Consider the following 25,093-nt stretch of genomic DNA (forward strand, 5'->3'; position numbering starts at 1 on the left):
AATCCCAGCACTTTGGGAGGCCAAGACCAGAGGATGAGTTGAGGCCAGGAGTTGGAGACCAGCCCGGGCAACATAACAAGAACTTGTCTCTACAAAAAAAAAATACAAAAATTAAGCCTGGGCACAGTGGCTCACTCCTGTAATCCCAGCACTTTGGGAGGCCAAGGCAGGCAGATCACCTAAAGGCAGGAATTCAAGACCAGCCTGGGCAACATGGTGAAACCCCGTGTCTACTAAAAATACAAAAATTAGCCAGCTGTGGTGGCGCATGCCTGTAATCCCAGCTACTCGGGAGGCTGAGGCAGGAGAATTGCTTGAACCCAGAAGGCAGAGGCTGCGGTATGCCAAGATTGCACCACTGTGCTCCAGCCTCGGTGACAGAGCGAGACTCTGTCTCAAACAAACAAACAAACAAAACAAAACAAAAAAACAAAAATTAGCTGGGTGAGGCTGGGCGCAGTGTCTCATGCCTGCAATCCCAGCACTTTGGGAGGCCGAGGCAGTCGGATCATGAGGTCAGCAGATCGAGACCATCCTGGCTAACACGGTGAAACCCCGTCTCTACTGAAAATACAAAACAAATTAGCCGGGTGTAGTGGCACATGCCTGTAACCCCAGCTACTCGGGAGGCGTAGGCAGGAGAATCGCTTGAACCCGGGAGGTGGAGGTTGCTGTAAGCCTCAGTTTTGTTTTGTCAGCTCAAAGTTTGTCATCAGCTCAAATGTGCCTGCTCCTTAAATTCAAACATGATGATCAGAGTTAAAGGGTTTGTAAGAAACAGTTCCTCTCCTACCTATGTGTTTATTGTGTATCTATCTATTAGGCTGATGGTATCAATTTTGTTTTCTTTTGTTTTGTTTTTTTAGACAGCACCTCTGCTACCAGTGCCGGCAATGGCTACCACCCCTTTAACTTTTATGTTCCTCAGTACCCTCCGTTCTCCCTTTTGCTCCTTCAGCCTCTACAACACTTTTGTAACCAATTTATCATATTATTATATATTTTTTTTGAGAAAGAGTTTTGCTCTGTTGCCCAGGCTGAAGTGCAGTGGCACGATCTTGGCTCACTGCAACTGCCACCTCCTGGGTTCGAGTGATTCTTCTGTCTCAGTCTCCTGAGTAGCTGAGATTACAGGTGACCACCACCACACCCAGCTAATTTTTTGTATTTTTAGTAGAGACAGGGTTTCACCATGTTGGCCAGGCCAGTCTTGAACTGCTGACCTCAAGTGATCCACCCGCCTCAGCCTCCCAAAGTGCTGGGATTACAGGCATGAGCCACTGCACCTGGCCAATTCCCCATATTAGACACCCTTTTTTTTTTTTTTTTTTTTTTGAGATGCAGTTTTGCTTTGTTGGAGTGCAGTGCCATGATCTTAGCTCACTGTAACCTCCGCCTCACAGGTTCAAGTGATTCTTCTGCCTCAGTCTCCTGAGTAGCTGGGACTACAGGCATGCACCACCACACCCGGCTAATTTTTGTATTATTAGTAGAGGTGGGGTTTTACCATATTATTGGCCAGGCTGGTCTCGAACTCCTGACCACGTGATCTGCCTGCCTCGGCCTCCCAAAGTTCTGGGATTACAGGCATGAGCCACTGTGCCTGGCTAAACACCTTTGTTAGAAATAACTAGCATGGTTTCAGACTTCCTGACTGGAGCTTGGCTGACATAACTCCAAAATATTTCCTGAATCTGTCCATCTCTACTACTGCCACCCCAATCACCTCTCACCTGGATTACCGCAATAGCTACGCTCCCTGAGACCACAACCAGACAGGTCTGGAGCCAGACAGCCTCAGGAAGGCAGCATTAACTGAAGAGAGACACTTAGAAAAATTAAATTCCAGAGGAAAAATGATTCCCCTCGACTGCCAATCTTGGAGGATTGGAGTTTCATTTTATTTCACAAAATTTGTTTGCTTTAACTACTCTTCATTTAATGCCCATTACTAAGCAAAGTTCCTGTGTCTCTGCGTTATGCTCAGTCAGCCTTTTCTCTTTCATATTAAATAGCAGAATAATCTGACAATAAAATAGAGCATTTGATTTATAAAATCTTTACCCACTAACTTTACGAATGAAAGAAAACAATTCCATCGCTCTCACAAAAAGGACATCTTTTAAGCTTTCCTCCCAATCCAAGCTCCATAGGATCTCAGAAATTCCAATTCTTCTAACTCAAATCCCCACAGTGGTGTAGATGCATTAACTCCCCGGGGACAGCAATTTGAGGCAGGCAGGTTCATTAAACAGACATATTCTATGCCCTCTGGCAGAGAGGGCAGCAGGACATGCACTGCCCCTGAGCCAAGCTGTGGCATAGGCAAGGATATCAAGTAGCTGACAACGATCTGTCCATCTCAGCTGGGGCAGAGGGGCCAGCTCAGCCTTGAAACAGCAGCTTGGGAGGTGTCTCAGCTGAAGCTTAATGTCTCCATGTCTCCAGCTTGGGAGGTAGAGTTGGATGAAGGAGTGAATGCTTTCTTGCCTTCAGCGAGAGCTTTAAAATGCTGCAAGGAAGAGGAGAGAGAACATTCAGTATTAGGGATATGCTAATTGCTATATTTTAGCAAGAATTAATTTCTTTAAAATGAACCCCCTTTATTTCCTTCCTGCTTCCATTCATGAGGCCACTTGGTTCTCCTGAAAGAACAAGTGTCCTCTCTAGATCCTCACCTGATTTCATCTAAGGCCCACAACTCCTACTTCCACCCACCCTTTTTTTCCTCCACTGTCCCCTTGAAAACTCCATCCCTGCCTCCTTTGCTCTCCTAATTATGGGAAAGGGCAAAGGTAACTGGGCAGAGACATCCTACATTGCTATAGGATGCAATCACAGCAAGCTCAGAACAGTAGAAACTGTAGTGATCCTCTCTACAGCTTAAGTCAACCCCTGATGCTTGGCTCACCTGTGAGTTCTTGAATTCTGAGTAGAGGGAAAAGAGCAGATGGAGGGACTGGATCCGACTCTTGTAGACAGGGATGTCTAGAATGGCTGAAATGAAGAAGAACTTCCAGGAACAGAACCAAACAAACTCTGGGAATTAGGGGCACTTCTGTTTAGCATAGGCAAACCCCTGGCAGATGGGGTATAACTATGACTTTGGGGGTTAAATACCCAGCAGGTAGTCACATAAGCCCAAACACGACCTTTGAGTGCTGCCAAAGAGCACAACGGGCTTAAAGTGAAGGCTAAAACTCAAGATACTATCTTCCCAGAGTAAACAAGCCTGTCCAAAAGCCTAGAGGGTCTCTATCCAGAGATGGGGATGAGGAAAGGAAGGAGGAACTCACCACAGATCATGTCAATGTACTCTGCCAGGCTGCACTCAATCTCTGCTGTGGGCAGGCTTACCTGGAAGGGGCATGGAAGGACCAAAGTCAAAAGGATGGTGTCAGTGGTCCCAGAACCACTCTCTCTCTCTGAAGCAAAAGAGCTTCTAGCATAAGACCCATGTTATGGGCTGAAATGTGTTCCCCTAAAATTCAGATATTGAGTTCCTAACTCCCTGTACTTCAGAATGTGACTATATTTGGAGATAACATCTTTAAAGAGATAATTAAATTAAAACAAGGTCATTAGGGTGGGCCTTAATCCAGTATGACTGGTGTCGTTATAGGAAGAGGAAATCAGGACAAAGACACACAACAGAGGGAAGACCATGCGAAGACACAGACAGAAGATGGCCAAGAAGAGACCCCTCAGAAGAAATCAATCTTGGTGGGGCGTGGTGGCTTCACGCCTGTAATACCAGCACTGTGGGAGGTTGAGGTGGGCAGATCGCCTGAGCCCAGGAGTTCGAGACCAGCCTGGGCAACATGGTGAAATTCCATCTCTACAAAAAAATTAGCCGGGTGTGGTGTTGACTATCTGTAGTCCCAGCTACTTGGGAGGCTGGGGTGGGAGGACTGCTTGAGTCCAGCAGGTTGAGGCTGCAGTGAGCTGAGATTGAGCTACTGCACTCCAGCCTGGGCATAGAGTAACACCCTGTAAAAAAAAAAAAAAGGAAGGAAGGAAGGAAGGAAGGGAGGGAGGAAGGGAGGAAGGGAGGGAGGGAGGGAGGGAGGGAATCAACGATGCCAACAAATTGATCTTGGACTACTACTGGACTACTAGCCTCCAGAACTATGAAATAATACATTTCTGATGTCTAAGCCACTCAGTCTGTGGTACTTTGTTATGGCAGCCTAGCAAAATAATACGACATGCTATTTTTTCCCCTGATCAGTATGGAATTGGTCATACGTTTTATAGGTAAAATACACTGCCATACTCTTTTTCCTGTGGGAATCTGTGAAAAAGAAACTGATACCAAGTTATGGGCAAGTATTAACAGTTATATATGCATTACTTGGTGTTATAATGCCTAATGATTCCAGGACACCATATGAACAGAGAAAATGGGCATGACATCTAACTCAGGTAACAGGCTCTGGATCTAAACAAGTCACAGTGTGAAGTTTTTAAACTACTGGTTTCTTAAAACTTCTTTTCTCTTTTTACAAAAAACAGAGTACATATAGTTCTGCAACTTGCTGCAATTTGCTTTTTTCATTTAACAACATATCACTGCTATTTCTTCATATTAGAGCAAAATAAGGCCAAATAATATTCCATTGCATAGTATTTCACTGAATGGATGTACTGCAACCTAGCTATTCAATCCCCTAATCAGACACCTTCCCCTCAACTACAGCTTCAAAATGCTCTGAGGAAAGAGACTGTTTCCAAATTCTGTGCGTTTACAATCAATTCTTCATATACCAAAAACTATCTGTCTTTGTAGAGCTTACATTTTAGTAGGGAAGAACAAAATAAGTAAATAAAGTCTATGGTATGTTAGAAGATAAGTGTTATCGAGAAAAAGCAGGGACAGAGGGCAGGGAATGCTGGGGAGCTGGTGCAGCAGTTTAAACATGATGGCTAGGAAGGACCTGTTGGTCATCTTTGTTCAGTTTCCTTTTCTTTTTTGATACTTAAAAAAAATTCTTTTTTGAGACGGAGTCTTGCTCTGTTGCCCAGACTGGGGTGCAGTGGCGTGATCTCAGCTCTCTGCAACCTCCACTTCCTGGATTCAAGCAATTCTCCTGTCTCAGCCTCCTGAGTAGCTGGGATTACAGATGTGTGCCACCACACCTGGCTAATTTTTTTGTTTTCAATAGAGACAGGGTCTCACCATGTTGGACAGGCTGGTCTCAAACTCCAGACCTCAGGTGATCCACCCGCCTCAGCCTCCCAAAGTGCTGGGATTACAGGCATGAGCCACCGCGTCCAGCTCCTTTTACTTTTCTTTTTTTTTTTTGTTTTTGAGACAGAGTCTCGCTCTTTCGCCCAGGCTGGAGTGCGGTGGCGCTATCTTGGCTCACTGCAATCTCTGCCTCCCGGGTTCACGACATTCTCCTGCCTCAGCCTCCCAAGTAGCTGGGACTATAGGCACCCGCCACGGCGCCCGGCTAATTTTTTGTATTTTTAGTAGAGACGGGGTTTCACCGTGTTAGCCAGGATGGTCTCGATCTCCTGACTTCGTGATCCGCCCGCCTCGGCCTCCCAAAGTGCTGGGATTACAGGCATGAGCCACCGTGCCCGGCCTTTTTTTTTTTTTTTTTTTTTCCCCAATAGAGAAGAGTCTCTTATTGTTGCCCAGGCTGGTCCTGAACTCCTGGCCTCAAGTGATCGTCTCACCTCAGCCTCCCAAAGTGCTGGGATTACAGGTGTGAGCTACCAAGCCTGGCCCAGTTTCCTTTTCTTATTAATATATAAGAGCTCTTTGCTTGGATAGTAATTTTTTCTATTACATACATATATAAAATATTTTTTCTCAGACTGCCACTGTCTTTTAACTTTGTTTATGGTGTCTATTGGTATGTAGAACCTTTCATTTCTGAGTTTAAACTGTCACATTTTCTCCATTATGACTTTTTTTTTTTTGACAGAGTCTCACTCTGTCATGAGGCTGGAATGCAGTGGCACGATCTTGGCTCACTGCAACTTCCGCCTCCCGGGTTCAAGCGATTCTCCTGGCTCAGTCTCCCAAGTAGCTGGGACTACAGGCATGCACCACCATGCCTGGCTAATTTTTGTATTTTTAGTAGAGATGGGGTTTCACCATGTTGGCCAGGATGGTCTCAATCTCTTGACCTCACGATCCGCCCGCCTCGGCCTCCCAAAGTGCTGGGATTACAGGTGTGCGCCACCACGCCCAGCTAATTTTTGTATCTTTCGTAGAGATGGGGTTTCATCATGTTGGCAGGATGGTCTTGATCTCTCGACCTCGTGATACGCTTGCCTCGCCCTCCCAAAGTGCTGGGATTACAGGCGTGAGCCACTGCGCCCGGCCTTTTTTTTTTTCTTTTAATAGAGATGGGTCTATGTTGCCCAGACTGGTCTCAAACTCCTGGGCTCAAGCAATCCTCCCATCTTGGCCTCCCACTCCATTATGACTTTTTTTTTTTTGGAGACAGAGTCTCGCTCTATTACCCAGGCTGGAGTGCAGTGGTGCAATCTTGGCTCACTGCAATATCCACACCCCTCCCGGGTTCAAGAGATTCTCCTGCCTCAGCCTCCTGAGTAGCTGGGATTACAGGTGCCCGCCACCACACCCAGCTAATTTTTTAATTTTTTTAGTAGAAACGGGGTTTCGCCATGTTGGCCAGGCTGGTCTCCAACTCCTGGCTTCAGGTGATCTGCCCACCTCAGCCTCCCAAAGTGCTGGGATTATAGGCATGAGCCAACCATGTCCAGCTCCTTTTTTCTTTTCTTTTTTTTTTTTTTTTTTTGTAGAGAAGAGTCTCCTATTGTTGCCCAGTCTGGTCCTGAACTCCTGGCTTCAAGTAATCGTCCCACCTCAGCCTCAGCCTCCTAAAGTGTTGGGATTTACAGGTATGAGCTACCGTGCCTGGCCCAGTTTCATTTTCTTATTGATACATAAGAGCTCTTTGCTTGGATGGTAATTTTTTCTATTACATACATACATAAAATATTTTTTCTCGGACCGCTACTGTCTTTTAACTTTGTTTATGGTGTCTATTGGTATGTAGAACCTTTCATTTCTATGAGTTTAAACTGTCACATTTTCTCCATTATGACTTTTTTTTTTTTTTTTGAGACAGAGTCTCGCCCTGTCACCAGGCTGGAGTGCAGTGGCACGATCTCGGCTCACTGCAATCTCCGCCTCCCAGGTTCAAGCGATTCTCCTGGCTCAGCCTCCCGAGTAGCTGAGACTACAGGTGTGTACCACCACGCCTGGCTAATTATTGTATTTTTAGTAGAGATGGGGTTTCACCATGTTGGCTAGGATGGTCTCGATCTCTTGACCTCATGATCAGCCTGCCTCGGCCTCCCAAAGTGCTAGGATTACAGGCATGAGCCACTGTGGCTGGCCTTTTCTTTTTGTTTTAACAGAGATGGGTCTATGTTGCCCAGGCTGGTCTCAAACTCCTGGGCTCAAGCAATCCTCCTATCTCAGCCTCCCACTCCATTATGACTTTTTTTTTCTTTTGAGATGGAGTCTCGCTGTTTTACCCAGGCTGGAGTGTAGTTGCACAATCTTTGCTCACTGCAACCCCCGCACCCTCCTCCGCCCCCAGGTTCAAGTGATTCTCCTGCCTCAGCCTCCCGAATAGCTGGGATTACAGGCACCCACCACCACACCTGGCTAATTTTTGTATTTTTTTTAGTAGAGATGGGGTTTCGCCATGTTGGCCAGGCTGGTCTCAAACTCTTGACCTCAGGTGATCTACCTGCCTCGGCCTCCCAAAGTGCTGGGATTACAGGTGTGAGCCACCGCGACTGGCCTAAGCCACTGCACCCGGCCTCAATATGACTTTTAAGTTTCTTATTACACTGAGAAACACCTAACTATCCTAATAGAATTAAATTTCCCTAAGTTATAAGACACTTGAATTTTTTAAAAAGAGAGAATTAAATTTCTCCTATATTTTATTTCATTTATTTTTTCAGTCATGCTCCTTCTGTATCTCCTATATTTTATTATATTACTTACATGGCTTTATTTTTACATTAACTCTTTTTTTCCCTTCTTTTATTTATTTGTTTATTTTTGGAGACAGTTTCCTTATGTTGCCCAGGCTGGTCCTGAGCTCAAGCAATCTTCACGCCTCAGCCTCCCAAAATTATAGGACTACAGGCATAAGCCACTGTGCCCGACCCACATTAACTCTTTAAATCATCTGAAATTCACATATGTATATGGTTGAGACAGAAACCTACTTTAATTTTTTTCAAATAATTGTCTCATTATACCCTAATTCTATCACCAGTCATTTAAAAAACTATCTTTCTTGGCCAGGCGCAGTGGCTCACGCCTATAATCCCAGCACTTTGGGAGGCAGAGGCAGGTGGATCACGAGGTCAGGAGTTCAAGACCAGCCTGGCCAAGATGGTGAAACCCCGTCTCTACTAAAAATACAAAAATTAGCCAGGCACAGTGGCAGATGCCTGTAATCCCAGCTACTTGGGAGGCTGAGGCAGGAGAATTGCTTGAACCTGCTGGGGGGCGGAGGTTGCAGTGAGCCGAGATCACGCCACTGTACTCCAGCCTGGGCAACAGAGTGAGACTCTGCCTCAAAAAAAAAAAACAAAAAAAAAAAACTATCTTTCTTATATATCAAATTACCACACATACATGGGTTTCATGTGTTACCATTAAAAAGTTAATGAAATCCTAGCACTTTGGGAGGTCAAGGCAGATGGATCACTTGAGGTCAGGAATTTGAGACCAGCCTGGCCAACATGGTGAAACCCTTTCTCTACTAAAAATACAAAAATTAGCATGGTGGCATGGTGGTAAGCACCTGTAATCCCAGCTACTCGAGAGGCTGAGGCAGGAGAATCACTTGAATTGGGAGGTGGAGGTTGCCGTGAGCTGAGATCATGCCACTGCACTCCAGCCTGGGCGACAGAGCGAGACTCCATCTCAAAAAAAAAAATTAATGATCGCTGGGCGGAGTGGCTCATGCCTGTAATCCCAGCACTTTGGGAGGCTGAGGAAGGAGGATTGCTTGAGCCCAGGAGTTTGAGAACAGCCTGGGCAACAAAGCAAGACCTCGTCTCTACCAAAAATTAAAAAACTGGCTGAGTGTGGTGGTGCATGCCTGTGGTCCCAGCTACTAGGAAGGCTGAGGTGGGAGGGTCCATTGAGCCCGGGAGGTAGAGGCTGCAGTGAGCCATGATCATGCCACTGCACTGCAGCCTGGGAAGAGCAAGACCCTGTCTCAAAAAAAAAAAAAAGTTACCAATAATAATAATGGAGGAAGAGAAAAAACACTGGGCCCTAGAGCGAATACTGTACTTTCTTACCCTACCTCCTGCTACCTTCCACTCACCTTGCCCAAAAGCTCTTCAAACTCCGGGGACCATTCCTGCATCAGTGTGTCAATGTCGGGCATGGGCCTAAAAGTATAAAGGTAAATATGAACAAGAAACGTGAACTGATAACATCAGCAACCTCTGGATCAGCATATTCTAGGATGAAGGAGAGGTCTTCAATCTGGCACATCAGGAAGGCTTCAGGAGAACCTAGACTGGGCATACCAATGTTACCCAGGGCCTGGGGTTTGGAGGAGCTAGCTAAGTAATACTAGAGAAATTACAATCTTTATGTCTACAATCTCAGCCAGTAGTTGCCAGGATCCACAGGACCTCAGGTTGATCAAATATGTTCTCAGCCTCTGGGCCTCTTCTCAGGAGCAATAGTTCACAGGTAGTGAAGGTTACTATGTGTTACTGTTGCAAAGAATGTGGTATTTCTTACCTGGTGTAGTGCACAGTCGCAGGGGGCTTAGAACGGTGTAATTCAGAGATGCTCTCAATCCACGTGTCAATGGCTTTGGGATTCTTTTCCGCATCTTCCAGGCTTTTTACTTTCATATGTTGCTAGGAAAGTAAGGAGAAAGCCTAGCTGATGGCACTGAAGTAGCTCTCTTGTTTTTACAGTGTCTCATTATATCTGCTGCTGTTTCATATTCAAGCTTGCTGATGACAGCTGCTGCCACATGAAACAGCAGCCAAATGAAGGGGATAGGAAACCCTGATAAAATCTGCTGCAGCCAGGCCAGGCATGGCGGTCACACTTGTAATCCTAGCACTTTGGCAGACTGAGGTGGGAGGATCAGTTGAGGCTAGGAGTTCAAGACCAGCCTGGGCAACATAGTAAGACCTTGTCTGTACTAAAAATTTAAAAATTAGCCAGGCATGGTGGTGTGTGTCTGTGGTCTCAGCTACTTGAGAGGCTGAGGCAAGAGGATCACTTGAGCCCATGCGTTTGAGGTTGCAGTGAGCTACGATTGTGCCAGTGCACTCCAGCCTAGGCAAGAGCAAGATCTTGTCTTTAAAAAAAAAAAAAAAAAAAAAGCCAAGTGCAGTGGCTCACACCTGCAGTCCTAGCACTTTGGGAGGCTGAGGCAGGAGGATCACTTGAGGTCAGCCTAGACAACATAGGGAGACCCTGCCTCTACCAAATAAAAATTAAAAAAAAAAACCCCTAGCCAGGCACGGTGGCACACACCTGTGGTCTGTGCCGGCTACTTGGGAGGCTGAGGTAGCAGGATTGCTTGGGCCCAGGAGATCGAGGCTACAGTGAGCCACAATCACACCACTGCACTCCAGCCTGGGTAACAGAGCGAGACCCTGTCTCAAAAAAAAATAATAATAATTTGCTGAAGCCATGGAAAAGGAGCAGGTCAAAATGGCAGGACTGACCATAATGAAATAACATTTAGGACGGGCTTGGTGGCTCACGCCTATAATCCCAGCACTTTGGGAGGCCAAGGTGGGTGGATCACCTGAGGTCGGGAGTTCGAGACCAGCCTGACCAACATAGAGAAACCCTGACTCTACTAAAAATACAAAATTAGCTGGGCATGGTGGCGCATGCCTGTAATCCCAGCTACTCGGGAGGCTGAGGCAGGAGAATCGCTTGAACCCAGGTGGAGGTTGTGGTAAGCCGAGATCGCGCCATTGCACTCCAGCCTGGGCAACAAAAGTGAAACTGTCTCAAAAATAAAAATAAAAAAAAAAACATTTCACACCTACTAGGATGGTTAGAATAAAAAATACAAACAAAAAGTATTGGTGAGGATGTAGAGAAACTGGAACTCTCATTCATTGCTGGTGGGAATGTAAAATGGTACAGCCACTTTGGAAAACAGTTTGGTAGTTCTTCAAATGGCTAAACATAGACTTTCCATATGGCCCAGCAATTCTACTCTTATGTATATACCCAACAGAATAACAATATATACCCACACAAAAACTTGTATACAAATATTCAAAACACCATTATTCATAAGAGTGGAGAGAACTAGAGAATGAATAAAGAAAATCTGGTAAACCCATCCAGTGGACATTATTCAGCCATAATAAAGGAATGAAATCATTACCAGGGTCTAGGAGGAAGTGGGAGAATGAAGAGTGAATATTAATGGGTGTGAAGTTTCTTTTTGAGGTGATGAAATATTCTAAATTAGGTAGTGGTGATGGCTACAAAACTGTGATTATATTAAAACTAATAAGTTGTACAATTTAAAAGGCTAAACTTGCTGGTATATAAATTATATATAAATAAAGCTGTCATTTAAAAAATACAGCTGGCCCAAAGCAATAGCCATCTCTTTTTTTTTTTTTGAGATGGAGTCTAGCTCTGTCGCCCAGGCTGGAGTGCAGTGGCGTGATCTCGGCTCGCTGCAAGCTCCGCCTCCCGGGTTCACGCCATTCTCCTGTCTCAGCCTCCCAAGTAGCTGGGACTACAGGCGCCCGCCACTACGCCCTGCTAATTTTTTTTTTTGTATTTTTAGTAGAGACGGGGTTTCACCGTGTTAAGCCAGGATGGTCTCGATCTCCTGACATCGTGATCCACCCGCCTCGGCCTCCCAAAGTGCTGGGATTACAGGTGTGAGCCACCGCGCCCTGGCCCATCTCTTTTGACAGGCAGTAAGTCAACTGTATGAGTGCCAGCAAGGCCTCATCCACTCTTGGCCCTCTCCAGCTGGGGCCTATACTAAGCTAGTATCTTACTGTGATGTTGTGTTGCTTAGAATTCTCTGTTAACCAGAGTGAGAGCACTGTAGGGTCTGACTGCTTTGTAGAAGGTTCATCCAATACCAATAGGCCAAGGTTGTCAGGCTTTCCATCAGGACGTGGGACCTGGTCAAGAAAAAGGTAAGAAAGCAGAAAGGAAAATGTTTCCAATAAGTTAAAGAGGAAGAACTCTTCTGGTTCATCATTATTACTAGTACTAAAAGCATGCTTATCATGCTGTACTCAATACTATCCAGAAAAAAATATATGATCCATAGCAGCTTAAATATAAACCTGTTGTCATAGATAATTAGGAAGCAAACACATGACAAACTGTTAATGTGTAGAGATATTAAGTATTACTTAAGAGCAATGAGTGTAGTTTGGAGTTGAGAGCAAGGTTAAGAACTCCAATGAAATGAACATGACTAGCCAATGCTAGTCAAAGAAATTAGGGAAACTATTAAGAGTAACAGGGGCATCAGAAGAAACACTTAAGGAGTCATTTTCAGGATGTACTGACTATACCTTTAAGAATGCATCAATATCCCCGACAGCTGGGATAAAATCAGGAATGAAAGGCTTCAGTTTGTGGTCCAAGTCAATCAACTGAGGTGTGTACCTAGGAGATATTGCCAAGGGAAGGTGGAGACAGTCAGAGAAAGTTACTTTACTATTCAGGCTAAAAAAAAATCTAAGGGGAATGGCCCTGTTTCAGACTAGAGATAGGAAAGGTTTGGGGCAAGGTAGGGATAGTGGGGTATGGTGGGAGGTCCTAGTACTCACCTACTGATGTACTGGAAGAGTTCCTTAATTTCAGCAGAAACTGGCAAATGCTCATAGTCTGCAGGGTCATAGGCCCTGGGAAAAGGAAAACAGTTTGTTCGGGGTGGCCAGAGAAGAGCAGAGGTGGCAGGGTCCTAGGTGCTGGTGTGTTACTGACTATAGGGACATGATCCTGAAGCTAGCTTTTGCCTCTCCAATATCTGCCTTTCCTGGTGGCTTGCAAGGCAACTTTAAGGTTGATTGTACTTAACTTTCAATTATCTCTGACTCTGAAGGACAGAGGTGCAGAAAATCCAAAACATAATATTTTTTTGATGTTAAAATGTAGCATAAATGGTTTTCCTTTTTTTTAATGAAAGGATGACAAGAAAAGGTAGAACAAGAGATTTTAGGGCTGGGCGTGGTGGCTCACACCTGTAATCCCAGCAGTTTGGGAGGCCGAGGCAGGTGGATCACCTGAGGTCAGGAGTTCAAGACCAGCCTGGCCAACATGGTTGAAACCCTATCTCTACTGAAAATACAAAAATTAGCCAGGTGTGGTGGTGCACACCTGTAGTCCCAGTTACTCAGGAGGCTGAGGTAGGAGAATCACTTGAACCTGGAAGGCAGAGGTTGCAGTGAGCCAAGATCGCACCACTGCACTCCAGCCTGGGTGACAAAGCAAGACTCTGCCTCAAAAAAAAAAAAAAAAAAAAAAAAAAAAAAGAGATGTAAATATCTGACATGAAAATAGTTTGCACCAGAAAAAAAATTATAGAAGTGTTTTTAGCAGTGTTATTATTATTTTTAAAATTGAATTAATTTATTTTTGAGACAGGGTCTCACTCTGTTGACCAGGTTGGAGTGCAGTGACCCGATCATAGCTCATTGAAGTCTCAAACTCCTGGGCTCAAGTGATTCTCCTGCCTCAGCCTCCCAAGCAGCCGGGACTATGGGCACACACCAGCATGCTCAGCTAATTTTTAAAAAATTTTTGGGCGGCCGGGTGCAGTGGCTCACGCCTGTAATCCCAGCACTTTGGGAGGCCGAGGCAAGCAGATCATGAGGTCAGGAGATTGAGACCATCCTGGCTAACATGGTGAAACCCCGTCTCTACTAAAAATACAAAAAAATTAGCTAGGCATGGTGGCGGGCACCTGTAGTCCCAGCTACTTGGGAGGCTGAGGCAGGAGAATGGCATGAACCCGGGAGGCAGAGCTTGCAGTGAGCCGAGATCACGCCACTGCACTCCAGCCTGGGCGACAGAGCAAGACTCTGTCTCAAAAAAAAAAAAAAAAAAAATTTTTGTAGAGACGAGGTCTTGCTATGTTGTCCAGGTTGGTCTTGAACTCCCAGCCTTAAGCAATCCTCTCACCTCAGCCTCCCAAAGTGCTGGGATTACAGGCTTGAGCCACCATGCCTGGCCACCACCTTTTAGATTTACTCAGCAAAATCTCATGTAACCCCCAAGCCCACAAATATTTCAGATAGTAAAGTGACACTATAGGACTGGATAAGGTAGTGGAGTCAGAAAGGGAGGAAAACTCATTATTATGTTGGGTTTCTGAGACATCTGAAAATCCTAAATACAGGAGATCAAAAGAGATGCTGGAATTTCACTTCTAACTGACGTCCTCCCACTCCAGTGTTTTGAAGGAGGTATTCTGAAGAACACCCTTGGCTTGGGTGTTCTTTCCTCACCCTTCCAGAGGGGCTCCATGCTCTTCATCATCATCATCAGAATCAGAATCAGTTTCAGATGAATCGTCATCATCATCATCGTCATCATCATTTTCACTAAAGCCCCGTTGAGGTGTCAACTGTGAGGTCTTCTTCTTCTCCTGAGATAGGGCAGGGCAGGCATAAAAAACTTCAAGTAAAAAAATCAAATGTACCTATGCCCAGTTCTCTATTGCTCTAACCAATACCCCAACCACCTGGCACCTCGTCACCAGAAAGAGAAGGGGGCACTTCCCAGAAGGGGCTTGAGAGCCTTCTTCTGCCCCTGCTCAGCTACAAATGGGGACTCCACTTTCTAGAACCATATTCCATTTCTCTACTTGAGGCTGGGGTATAAATTCTATCTAATTTTATCTATTGTACATTTTACTTAGATCTTCAGGGCCCTGCATACACTTTAGACAGCTTCGGCCCAAAAAGCTATGGACTTTCAAAGAAGAGGATGGCAACTCTAGTTATTTTGGAAGAAATCGGGGAAGATGAAGTGGAAATAGAAACTTTAGGGGTCTTAATACTCACAAAGACCATAGAGAGGAAATCTAGTACTTAATTTGCAAGACTGCCCAGCGTAAGCTGCTTGAAACTATCAAAAGAAGAAAGTTCAAAATCAACCTTGTGCCCATCGAACCAGCAGTCCCAGAGACTATGGACTTTCCACTTTTGTTCAGTGATATTTCTCTTCATGGAGTATCTGACCTATCTGTATTTCCCTTCCTTTACCCCATAAATTACATAGAATGACTACACATTCTCTCTCAAGATAAACAGCTCTTTTGTTCTTGACATTATAACCTACCTTTCTGTGCTTCTGGCTCTCTCTGTACCATCCCACCCTCTCAAGTCCATGAGGAGGGGTCTGGTGGCACTTGAGACTTGCAGGGGCAGGTGGAACAGGGTCCATGTCTTTGCCTCTGTGGCCTGGAGCCTGTGGCATGTTTAGGACCTGAAGGATGACCAATTGGCCCCCTTTAAAAGTAGGTTTTCAAAACTTGGTTTCTATATACCATATGGCTTATACTGAGGTTAACATGTTTGATTCCAGTTGTTTAAAATTAATTTGTTTTTATGGTAAAGCAGCTATTGGCACACAAAATTGTGACACGTTACAGGACACCAAAAACTGCTTTTGGTCACATTTTGCTCTAAGAATAACAAATTTATTATACAAAGATAAAAGTATATTCTAACTAAGCTGTAATATGCATGGCAGATAATGAAACACAGTTGCAGAATTTATTCAGTGACTATGCCTTATTAGTATATGCTTGATAAGAACTTTCTAGAGCATTCTTTCTCAATTCAAGATTTGCCAAAATTATCCTTAGCCACATAGGAAGCAGTTTTGGCAGAGGGAACTTTTAAGAATATTGTTAGCCCGGGGTGGTGGCTCATGCCTGTAATCCCAGCACTTTGGGAGACCGAAGCAGGCAGATCATGTGGTCAGGAGTTCGAGACCAGCCTGACCAACATGGTGAAACCCCATCTCTACTAAAAATAGAAAAATTAGCCAGGCGTGGTGGCGCACACCTGTAATCTCAGCTACTCAGGAGGCTGAGGCAGGAGAATCGCTTGAACCCTGGAGGCGGAGGTTGCAGTGAGCTGAGGTCATGCCACTACACTCCAGCTTAGGCAACAGAGCGAGATGACTCTGTCTCAAAACAAAACAAAAACCATTAAAATGCAGCCATCAGGCCAGGTGCAGTGGCTCACACTTGTAATCCCAGCACTTTGGAAGGCCGAGGCAGGAGGATCACCTGAGGTCAGGAGTTCAAGACCAGCGTGGCCAACATGGCGAAACCCCATCTCTACTAAAAATACAAAAATTAGCCAGGCGAGTTGGTGCGGGCCTGTGATCCCCTAGCTACTTGGGAGGCTGAGGCGTGAGAATTGCTTGAACCCAAGAGGCAGAGGTTGCAGTGAGCCAAGATCACTGCACTCCAGCCTGGGTGAAAGAGCGAGACTCTGTCTCAAAAAAAAAAAAAAAAAAAAAAAACACGCCGGGCACAGTGGCTCATGCCTGTAATCCCAGCACCTTGGGAGGCCTCCCGAGTAGCTGGGATTACAGGCACCCGCCACCACACCCAGCTAATTTTTTGTATTTTTAGTAGAGACGGGGTTTCGCCATGTTGGACAGTCTGGTCTCAAACTCCTGACCTCAGGTAATCTGCCCGCCTCGGCCTCCCAAAGTGCTGGGATTACAGGAGTGAGCCACCACGCCCGGCCAACACAAACGGTTTTTAAGAAATTATATGTGCAACTCTAAGGTCCTATATGTTTCTAGAGAGGTGGGCATCTTGCCATCTTTCTTTCAGAAGCAGGGTGATTCTCTAGGTTCACAGAATAACAGTAGCCAACATCTGGGTCTTAAGACCTCAAAATTAAAATCTCTTTCACAAAATACTGGCAGTATCACAAGTATTGACAATGAAAAAATGCCTAGACTGATAATTTCAAACTCGCTTTAGCATAAAATTACCTGGACTGCTTCCTAAAAAATATAAATTCCCAGGCTTTTACTTTTGAGATTCTGGGCTGGGACTGGGAATCCGTATATTTAAAAATAAGTACCTCAGTTGAGTATTATGATCGGGAAAGTCTGTGAAACACTGGCCTACATTATGAAGAAGGGTCAAAATCTCAAGGCTCTTTGTAACTGATTTTCCTCCATGAGCTCAAAGGTCCCTAACCCCTGGAGGTGAGTGTTCAAGAAATGTTTACCGTTGAACTGGTGTCATCTCTAACTACTAAAAACCCAAAGCAGAAATTCTACAAGAAGCTGTGAGCTTTACTGTACCTTGTCATTTTCCTCTTCATACTCATCACTGCTGTTATCAGCCATAGCCTTGTTAGGAAGATGGGCAGAATGAGGAAGTCCTTAGAAAAAAAGTTTTTCCTTTAGATTATTGTTAAAATGATTTTTAAAGACAAATATTTTTTAGTTTGTAATATTTTATGCTCTAACCATTTTATAAAACAAGGTTTATTGGAACATCTGGCTAAAGAGACAAGAGACTGAATTGTAGTCATGGCTCTGCCAGTTCAATTCAAGATATATTTACTAAACATTACTGTGCCTTAAGGCATTGGGTTAGACATTATACTAATCAAATTATCTGCCATTACATAAATAATATAAACTCTGGCCAGGGGCAGTGCCTCATGCCTATAATCCCAACACTTTGGGAAGGGGAGGCAGGAGGATCACTTCAGCCCAGGAGTTTGAGCCTAGCCTGGACAATATGGCAAGATCCCATCCACAAAAAAAAAAAAGAAGAAAAAAAAATTAGCTGGGTGTGATGGTGTGCGCCTGTGGTCCCAGCTACTCGGGAGGCTGAAGCAGGAGGTCTGCTTAAACCCAGGAGTTCGAGGCTACGGTGAGCAGTGTCCAGTGTTCATGCCGCTGCACTCCAGCCCGGGCAACAGAGTGAGAGCCTGTCTCAGAAAAAAAAAAGGAAAAGGAAAGAAAAGAAAGAAAGAAAGAAAGAGAAAAACATACACTCTGCCCTTAGTTTACACATTAGTCAAATTAGGTTAATAACTAGTAAAGTACAGAGTGCTGAATTTATACTAAGAGTGGGTTTGAAGACAAATTACTTAAAATGATTTTGCCTTTTCACCCCTTAGCACTGCAAGGCCGGCAGGTCTCTGTCCAGCCGCGGACGCGGGTCTCTGTTCCGCAGGATGGGGTTTATTAAAGTTGTTAAGAATAAAGCCTACTTTAAGAGATACCAAGTGAAATTTAGAAGACGACGAGAGGGTAAAACTGGTTACTATCCTCAGAAACGCTTGGTGATACAGGATAAAAATAAATACAACACACCCAAATATAAGATGATAGTTCGTGTAACAAACAGAGATATCATTTGTCAGACTGCTTATGCCCGTATAGAGGGGGATACAGTCTGTGCAGCATATGCACACAAACTGCCAAAATGTGGTGTGAAGGTTGGCCTGACAAATTATGCTGCAGCGTATTGTACTGGCCTGCTGCTGGCCCACAGGCTTCCCAATAGGTTTGGCATGGACACGATCTATGAAGGCCAAGTGGAGGAGACTGGCAATTAATATAATGTGGAAAGCATTGATGGTCAGCCAGGTGCCTTTACCTGCTATTTGGATATGGGTCTTGCCAGAACTACCACTGGCAATAAAGTTTTTGGCACCCTAAAGGGAGCTGTGGATGGAGGCTTGTCTGTCCCTCACAGTACCAAACGATTCCCTAGTTATGATTCTGAAAGCAAGGAAATTAATGCAGAAGTACACCAGAAGCACAGCATCGGCCAGAATGTTGCAGATTACATGCGCTACTTAATGGAAGAAGATGAAGATGCTTACAAGAACCAGTTCTCTCAATACATAAGAAGAGCGTAACTCCAGACATGATGGAAAAGATGTATAAGAAAGCTTATGCTGCTATACGAGAGAATCCAGTCTATGAAAAGAAGCCCAAGAAAGAAGTTAAAAAGAATAGGTGGAACCGTCCCAAAACGTCCCTTGCTCAGAAGAAACATCAGGTAGCTCAAAAGAAGGCAAGCTCCCTCAGAGGTCAGCAGCGGGCAGCTGAGAGCTAAACCAAACAATTTTCTATAAAGATTTTTCAGATAAAGACGATAAACATATGGACAGAAAAAAAAAAAGATTTAACCTCTTTGAGTCTCAGTATTCCCACCTCTAAATGGGGTCACTAATATTTCTAACCCAGGCCTCTTATAAGGATCAAATGAAAAAATTTATGTGCAAGGAACTGACCCAGGGCCTGGCAAATAATAGTCACAAGTTTGAATCTGAATCAGTATGCAAAGATAAGAGCAATTTTTAAATACTCTGAACAATTATAAGTATAATTAATGACAGGCGCAGTGGCTCACACCTGTAATCCCAGCACTCTAAGAGGCGGAGGCAGGCAGATTGCTTGAGCCTAGGAGTTCAAGACCAGCCTGGACAACATGGTGAAACCCTGTCTCTACAAAAAATACAAAAATTAGGCCGGGCGCGGTAGCTCATGCCTGTAATCCCAGCACTTTGGGAAGCTGAGGCGGGTGGATCACCTGAGGTCAGGAGTTCGAGACCAGCCTGGCCAACATGGTGAAACCCCGTCTCTACTAAAAATACAAAAAAATTAGCCGGGCATGGTAGCACACTCCTATAATCCCAGCTACTTGGGAGGCTGAGGCAGGAGAATCGCTTGAACCTGGGAGGTTGAGGTTGCACTGGGCCGAGATCACGCCATTGCACTCCAGCCTGGGCGACAGAGCAAGACTCCATCTCAAAAAAAAAAAAAAATTAGCTGGACATGGGGGCTAATTTTTTTTTTTTTTGAGATGGAGTCTTGCTCTGTCGCCCAGGCTGGAGTGCAATGGCGTGATCTTGGCCCACTGCAACCTCAACCTCCAGCTACCGGGGGGTCTGAAGCAGGAGGACTGCATGAGCCCAGGAGGTCGAGGCTGCAGTGAACCGTGATCGTGCTACCGCACTCCAGCCTGGGTGACAGAGCAAAATTCTGTCTCTATAAATAAAAAATTAAATTAAAATAAAAGTATAATTAGAGTAAGGCATTACTAATGAAAACATGATAAATGATTTCCATATCAAATAAATGCAAATTAAACACCATTTTTTTATTTACTAAATTAGCCCAAATTAAAAACAAATTATAATATCCACAGCTGTCAAGAGCACAAACATGCTCAAGTCAAAAACCTAGGTGGCTAGGTCCCAAAGAATTGAAAACAGGGACTCAAATGGACACCTGTACACCTCTGTTCATAGCAGTGTTATTCACAATAGCCAAAATATGAAAACAACCCGAGTGTCCATTAAGAGAAGAATGAATTAAAAAACGTGGCATAGGCTTGGCGCAGTGGCTCACACCTGTAATCCCAACACTTTGGGAGGCCGAGGTGGGTGGATCACAAGGTCAGGAGATCGAGGCCATCCTGGCCAACATGGTGAAACCCCGTCTCTACTAAGAATACAAAAAATTAGCTGGGTGTGGTGGCGTGCACCTGTAGTCCCAGCTACTCAGGAGGCTGAGGCAGGAGAGTCGCTTGAACCTGGGAGGCGTAGGTTGCAGTGAGCCGAGATCGTGCCACTGCACTCCAGCCTGGGTGACAGAGCGAGATTCAGTCTCAAAAAAAAAGTGGAATATACATGCCATGGAATATTACTCAGCCTTAAAAAGAAAGTCTACATTCAACAACACAGATGAATCTTAAAAACATCACACTAAGTGAAGTAAGTCAGCCACAAAAGGATAAATACAGTATGATTTCACTTCTGTGGTTCCCAGAATAAGCAAACTCATAGAGACAGCAGAATAGTGGTTACCAGCGAGGAGTGGAAGCAAGCACTCGGGAGCTATTGTTTTGAAGGGTATGGATTTTCTGTTTGGGATGATCTGGAAATAGTGGTGATGGTTAGACAACATTGTGAATGTACTTAATGTTATTTAATTGCACATTTAAAAATTGTTAAAATGGCAAATTTTATGTTATGTATATTTTACCACAGTAAACAAACAGAAACCCTGGATGTCATCCTTGATTCCTAACTCGAGTCAAATCCAATCCATCAGCAAGTCTTAGTGATTCTATGACAATCTGTCTTATACCGTATTTGCCTCTTTTCTTTATTCTCAACTTCCTCACCAGAGGCCAAGCCACTATCATCTCAACTCAGCCATCGCAACACTCCATTCCACACACGACAGCAACACAGCCCCCAAAGCTCTGCTTATCGTGCTTTCTGCCCTACCTCTCTGATCTGACCATATCATACGGTAGTGTCCCCTCTACCGTAAGCTGGTCTCTTTCAGGTCCTCAAACTAAGCCAAGTTCTTTCAGGCTTCAAGGTTTTTCACATCTCACATACTGTTTCCTCTTCCTGGTCTACTTTTCCTCAGTGTCTGGATCCCCGCCATCTAGCAGTGTTACATGTCACCCCTTCATGTCTTCCCTGACCACCCTATCAAAAGTGGGTCTCTGGCCAGGCGCAGTGGCTCATGCCTGTAATCCCAGCACTTTGGGAGGCCAAGGCAGGTGGATCAGTTGGGGTCAGGAGTTTCAGACCAGCCTGGCCAACATGGTGAAACCCAGTATCTACTGAAAATACTAAAATTAGCTGGGTGTGGTAATCCCAGCTACTCGGGAGGCTGAGGAAGGAGAATCACTTGAACCCAGGGGGTGGAGATTGCAGTGAGCCAAGATCGTACCACTGCACTCCAGCCTGTGTGATAGAGTGAGACTCTGTCTCAAAAAAAAAAAAAAAAAAGTGGGTCTCCTTCCTTACTGTTATTCTCCTTAACAGCAAACAATCTGCCTCCATCAGTGTGCACTTACCACATTTGGAATGTGTTTACTCATTTATCATCTGCGTCCCATGATTACCAGCATCAGGATGGCAGGGACATTGTGTCATTTAACACTATTTACCCAAGTGCCAGGCATAAGGCTGGCACACAGTAGGCATTTTAAAATGCTTGTTGGCCAGACACGATGGCTCACACCTATAATCCCAGCACTTTGGGAGGCCAAAGCGGAAGGACTGCTTGAGGCTAGGAGTTCAAGATCAGCCTTGGTAACATAGCGAGACCTCATCTCTATAAAATTAAGAAAAAAAAGTTTGTTGAATAAATAGTCTTCAGTCCTTTAAAAATATTCCACTGTGATTTTGATTGGGGTTGCAGGCTAAGGGGAGGTTATGAAGCATCTTCAAAGCTGGGAAAAACATAAGTTAAAAAAAAAAGAAAAGAAAAAGAACAGTGAATTCCTGGCAGACAGCGAAAAAAGCAGTAACATGAAGTAAATGGTGACAGGGTTGGATTGGGGGAAGATCCTGTAATTTGGAAGGCTATGACTTCTCCCCCTTAACTAGTTAGAAAACAAACAATGGCAAGTGAAGTAACTTGAGGCTGAAAGTCAACATTTGCTATTATAAAACAGGAACGTCTTGAAGACAACTGTGAATCCATCCTGCTCTTTCAGTAGCATTTCTCTTCTTTCCTCTCTTACCTTGGTGTCTTGGGGTTGGAGTATAAATACTTGCAACCTCTTCGGAGTCGTTAATCTCTAGACGCTCATCATATGTCTGGTTTTCAACAACCTTGGTCTAAGCAAAGGGAGACATAATTACATAGCTCCTATCATGAGACATTAAGCACTCTGCCAGGAGGTATATTCCAAACCAGCATTGGCTCCTCTTCCTTGCTCAAGAAACCAGTTTTTCACAAAACCATCACCCCATCCAAACTTTCCTTAAGGCTTCCTGGCCCTCGGTCAAGCAGTTAGTCATTCAGTTGCAGCCCTTATTTAGGAACTGCTGGCAGGCTGGTTGAGGAACGAGGGAATCGTGGAGGGAAAGAGAGCCAACTTCTGCAGCTTCCCAAAGCTGTACGACCACGCGCAAGGGCAGAACACTATTCGTATGTGGATGGCCAAGGCTGTTGAGGTTTCTCAGGGAAGGCTGTAGAGGTTCTAGAAAGAGTTCTGTCTCTGGAGTCACCTCTGGGGTGGGGTGGGGTGGGTTGAGGCGGGGTGGGGTGGGAGGGTCCCCGAAGACAGGGGAACTCCAGTCTCTCAGTCCCATCCAATAATCCCAAAACCATCGCCTCCACTTTCAGCCTTATCTTGCAGATAGGATCCTACCTAAATTTTTTGGGGAATAAAGGAAGCAGGACGGTTGGTGGTAAGGTGACGAAGGAACAGTTACCACGGAGATGGGAAGAGGTAACTGGGAATGGGGTAAAGGGGAGTCCTCTTAAGCCTCTCTAGAAAGACAGTTCCCTTTTTGCTGGGATGAGTACTAATTACCTGTAGCCCTTCTGAATCCGTCTCCTCTATAATGGAAACAACCCCAGCCTAGGGCTGGGGTCTCACTCCAGTGTCAAAGCCAGGCCACTTTAGGATTCCACGCCAAGCAACCAGCTTGTTGTCAGTCGCTAGGCAAAAAGATAAATTTTAAAATTCGCGAGACTTGCTTCCACTCTCGTGAGACCTCCTGCACATTACGCCTCACCCGCGAGGGCTCTCCACGCAGGAAGAAGATCAAGGGGTCACAGATAAAGCCTCTCTGGGCGGCCAAGTCGCCTGTTTGTCTATGGTTTCAGTAAATACGTGTGTTGCGGCATCTAGCGGTTGTGGGTGGCAACGCCGGCTGATAAATTTCGGGCTGGTATGGAGTTAGCCCTTCAATCTGGAAACAAGGTGTGCGTTTGTTCCCCTAGCACAACAATCTCTGAGGGTGCAGTTCCTCCCAGATCAGTCTTACCAGGATGTAGACGCACATTCTAGGGGAAATTCCGCAGCACTCTGTACGTCCTTTTCTAGCACTATATTACATTATAGTCTTTCCCCTCCACAGGGTGCCATGGAATGGAACATACTTACAGTAATAAATTATTCCTTGTGTATCTGAGGTTCAAATTTAACTCTGTGGGCCGGGCGCGGTGGCTCACGCCTGTAATCCCAGCACTTTGGGAGGCCGAGGCGGGCAGATCACGAGGTCAGGAGATCGAGACCATCCTGGCTAACACGGTGAAACCCCGTCTCTACTAAAAAATACAAAAAATTAGCCGGGTGTGGTGGCGGGCGCCTGTAGTTCCAGCTACTCGGGAGGCTGAGGCAGGAGAATGGCATGAACCTGGGAGGCGGAGCTTGCAGTGAGCGGAGATCGCACCACTGCACTCCAGCCTGGGCAACAAAGCGAGACTCCGTCTCAAAAAAAAAATTTTTTTTACTCTGTGTCCTGTCTTCCTTATTTGCTAAAGAAGACTGTGAACTTATTTAAAGCAAGACCTGTGTCTAATTAATTTTTGAGCTTTATAACACCAGTGCATTGCAGAAATTAGACACTAACAATTCTCATTGGGTGGATGAATCGAGGAATGAGTGAATGGAGATGTAAGGAACAAATATTTTCAAACTGTGGACATAATTAATTTGGGAAGTCAGGGAGAGAGAAACATAAAATATTGGAAGCCAGGTGCGGTGGCTCACATCTGTAATCCCAGCACTTCAGGAGGTGGAGGTGGGAGGATTGCTTGAGTTCAGGAGTTTGAGACCAGCCTAGAGCAACATAGCGAGAACCGCCCCCCTCCACTCTATTAAAAATAAAAAAATTTTTTTTTTAATTAGCCAGGTGTGGTGGCATGCACCTATAGTGCTAGCCACTCGGGAGGCTGAGGCAGGGGGATTGCTTGAGCCAGGGAGGCAGAGGTTGCAGTGAACCGAGACTGGGCCACTGCATTCACTCCAGCCTGGGCAACAAATCAAGACCCCATCTCAAATATAAATAATGAATAATAATAATAATTTTTTGGTCGGGCACGGTGGCTCACGCCTGTAATCCCAGCACTTTGGGAGGCCAAGGTGGGTGGATCACAAGGTCAGGAGTTCAAGACCAGCCTGACCAACACGGTGAAACTCCCGTCTCTACTAAAAATACAAAAATTAGCTAGGCATGGTGGTGCATGCCTGTAATCCCAGCTACTCAGGAGGCTGAGGCAGGAGAATTGCTTGAACCCGGGAGGCGGAGGTTGTGGTGAGCTGAGATC

General features: G+C 45.1%; 1 protein-coding gene and 1 pseudogene across 5 annotated transcripts; one reads left to right on the forward strand and one right to left on the reverse strand.

Moving 5' to 3' along the window:
• Nucleotides 1-1,879: 1,879 nt before the first annotated feature.
• IFT46 (intraflagellar transport 46) lies at nt 1,880-23,738 on the reverse strand. 5 transcript variants are annotated; one of them, XM_063672158.1, is made up of 13 exons: nt 23,352-23,590; nt 22,554-22,650; nt 17,339-17,418; nt 15,341-15,487; nt 14,506-14,642; nt 12,826-12,900; nt 12,568-12,661; nt 12,037-12,165; nt 9,776-9,897; nt 9,348-9,414; nt 3,297-3,357; nt 2,912-2,997; nt 1,880-2,512 (listed from the first exon to the last, which is right to left on the reverse strand). In XM_063672158.1, the coding sequence occupies exons 3-13, from the start codon at nt 17,381-17,383 to the stop codon at nt 2,417-2,419; spliced, it is 1,059 nt and encodes a 352-aa protein (XP_063528228.1). In that variant the 5' UTR covers nt 17,384-17,418; nt 22,554-22,650; nt 23,352-23,590; the 3' UTR covers nt 1,880-2,416. The 5 variants fall into 5 exon arrangements, with proteins under 5 accessions (XP_063528228.1, XP_054295467.2, XP_054295468.2 ...); XM_054439492.2 differs by having other exon boundaries at nt 14,506-14,645; XM_054439493.2 differs by having other exon boundaries at nt 14,506-14,645; nt 17,339-17,976.
• On the forward strand, nt 18,183-19,115 carry LOC129007981 (large ribosomal subunit protein uL18-like; annotated as a pseudogene).
• Nucleotides 23,739-25,093: the final 1,355 nt, after the last annotated feature.

The sequence above is a fragment of the Pongo pygmaeus genome, chromosome 9, assembly GCF_028885625.2.
Source record: "Pongo pygmaeus isolate AG05252 chromosome 9, NHGRI_mPonPyg2-v2.0_pri, whole genome shotgun sequence".
NCBI classification, from domain to species: Eukaryota; Metazoa; Chordata; class Mammalia; order Primates; family Hominidae; genus Pongo; species Pongo pygmaeus.

What these genes read in the sequence shown, in the direction of transcription:
- IFT46 (XM_054439492.2), bottom strand. Translation starts at nt 17,383, where the DNA reads ATGGCTGATAACAGCAGTGATGAGTATGAAGAGGAAAATGACAAG. An exon ending in AGAGCCAGAAGCACAGAAAG is followed by an intron (nt 14,646 to 15,340) that starts GTAGGTTATAAT and finishes GCCCTATCTCAG; the next exon opens with GAGAAGAAGAAGACCTCACA. An exon ending in CTCTTCCAGTACATCAGTAG is followed by an intron (nt 12,662 to 12,825) that starts GTGAGTACTAGG and finishes AATATCTCCTAG; the next exon opens with GTACACACCTCAGTTGATTG.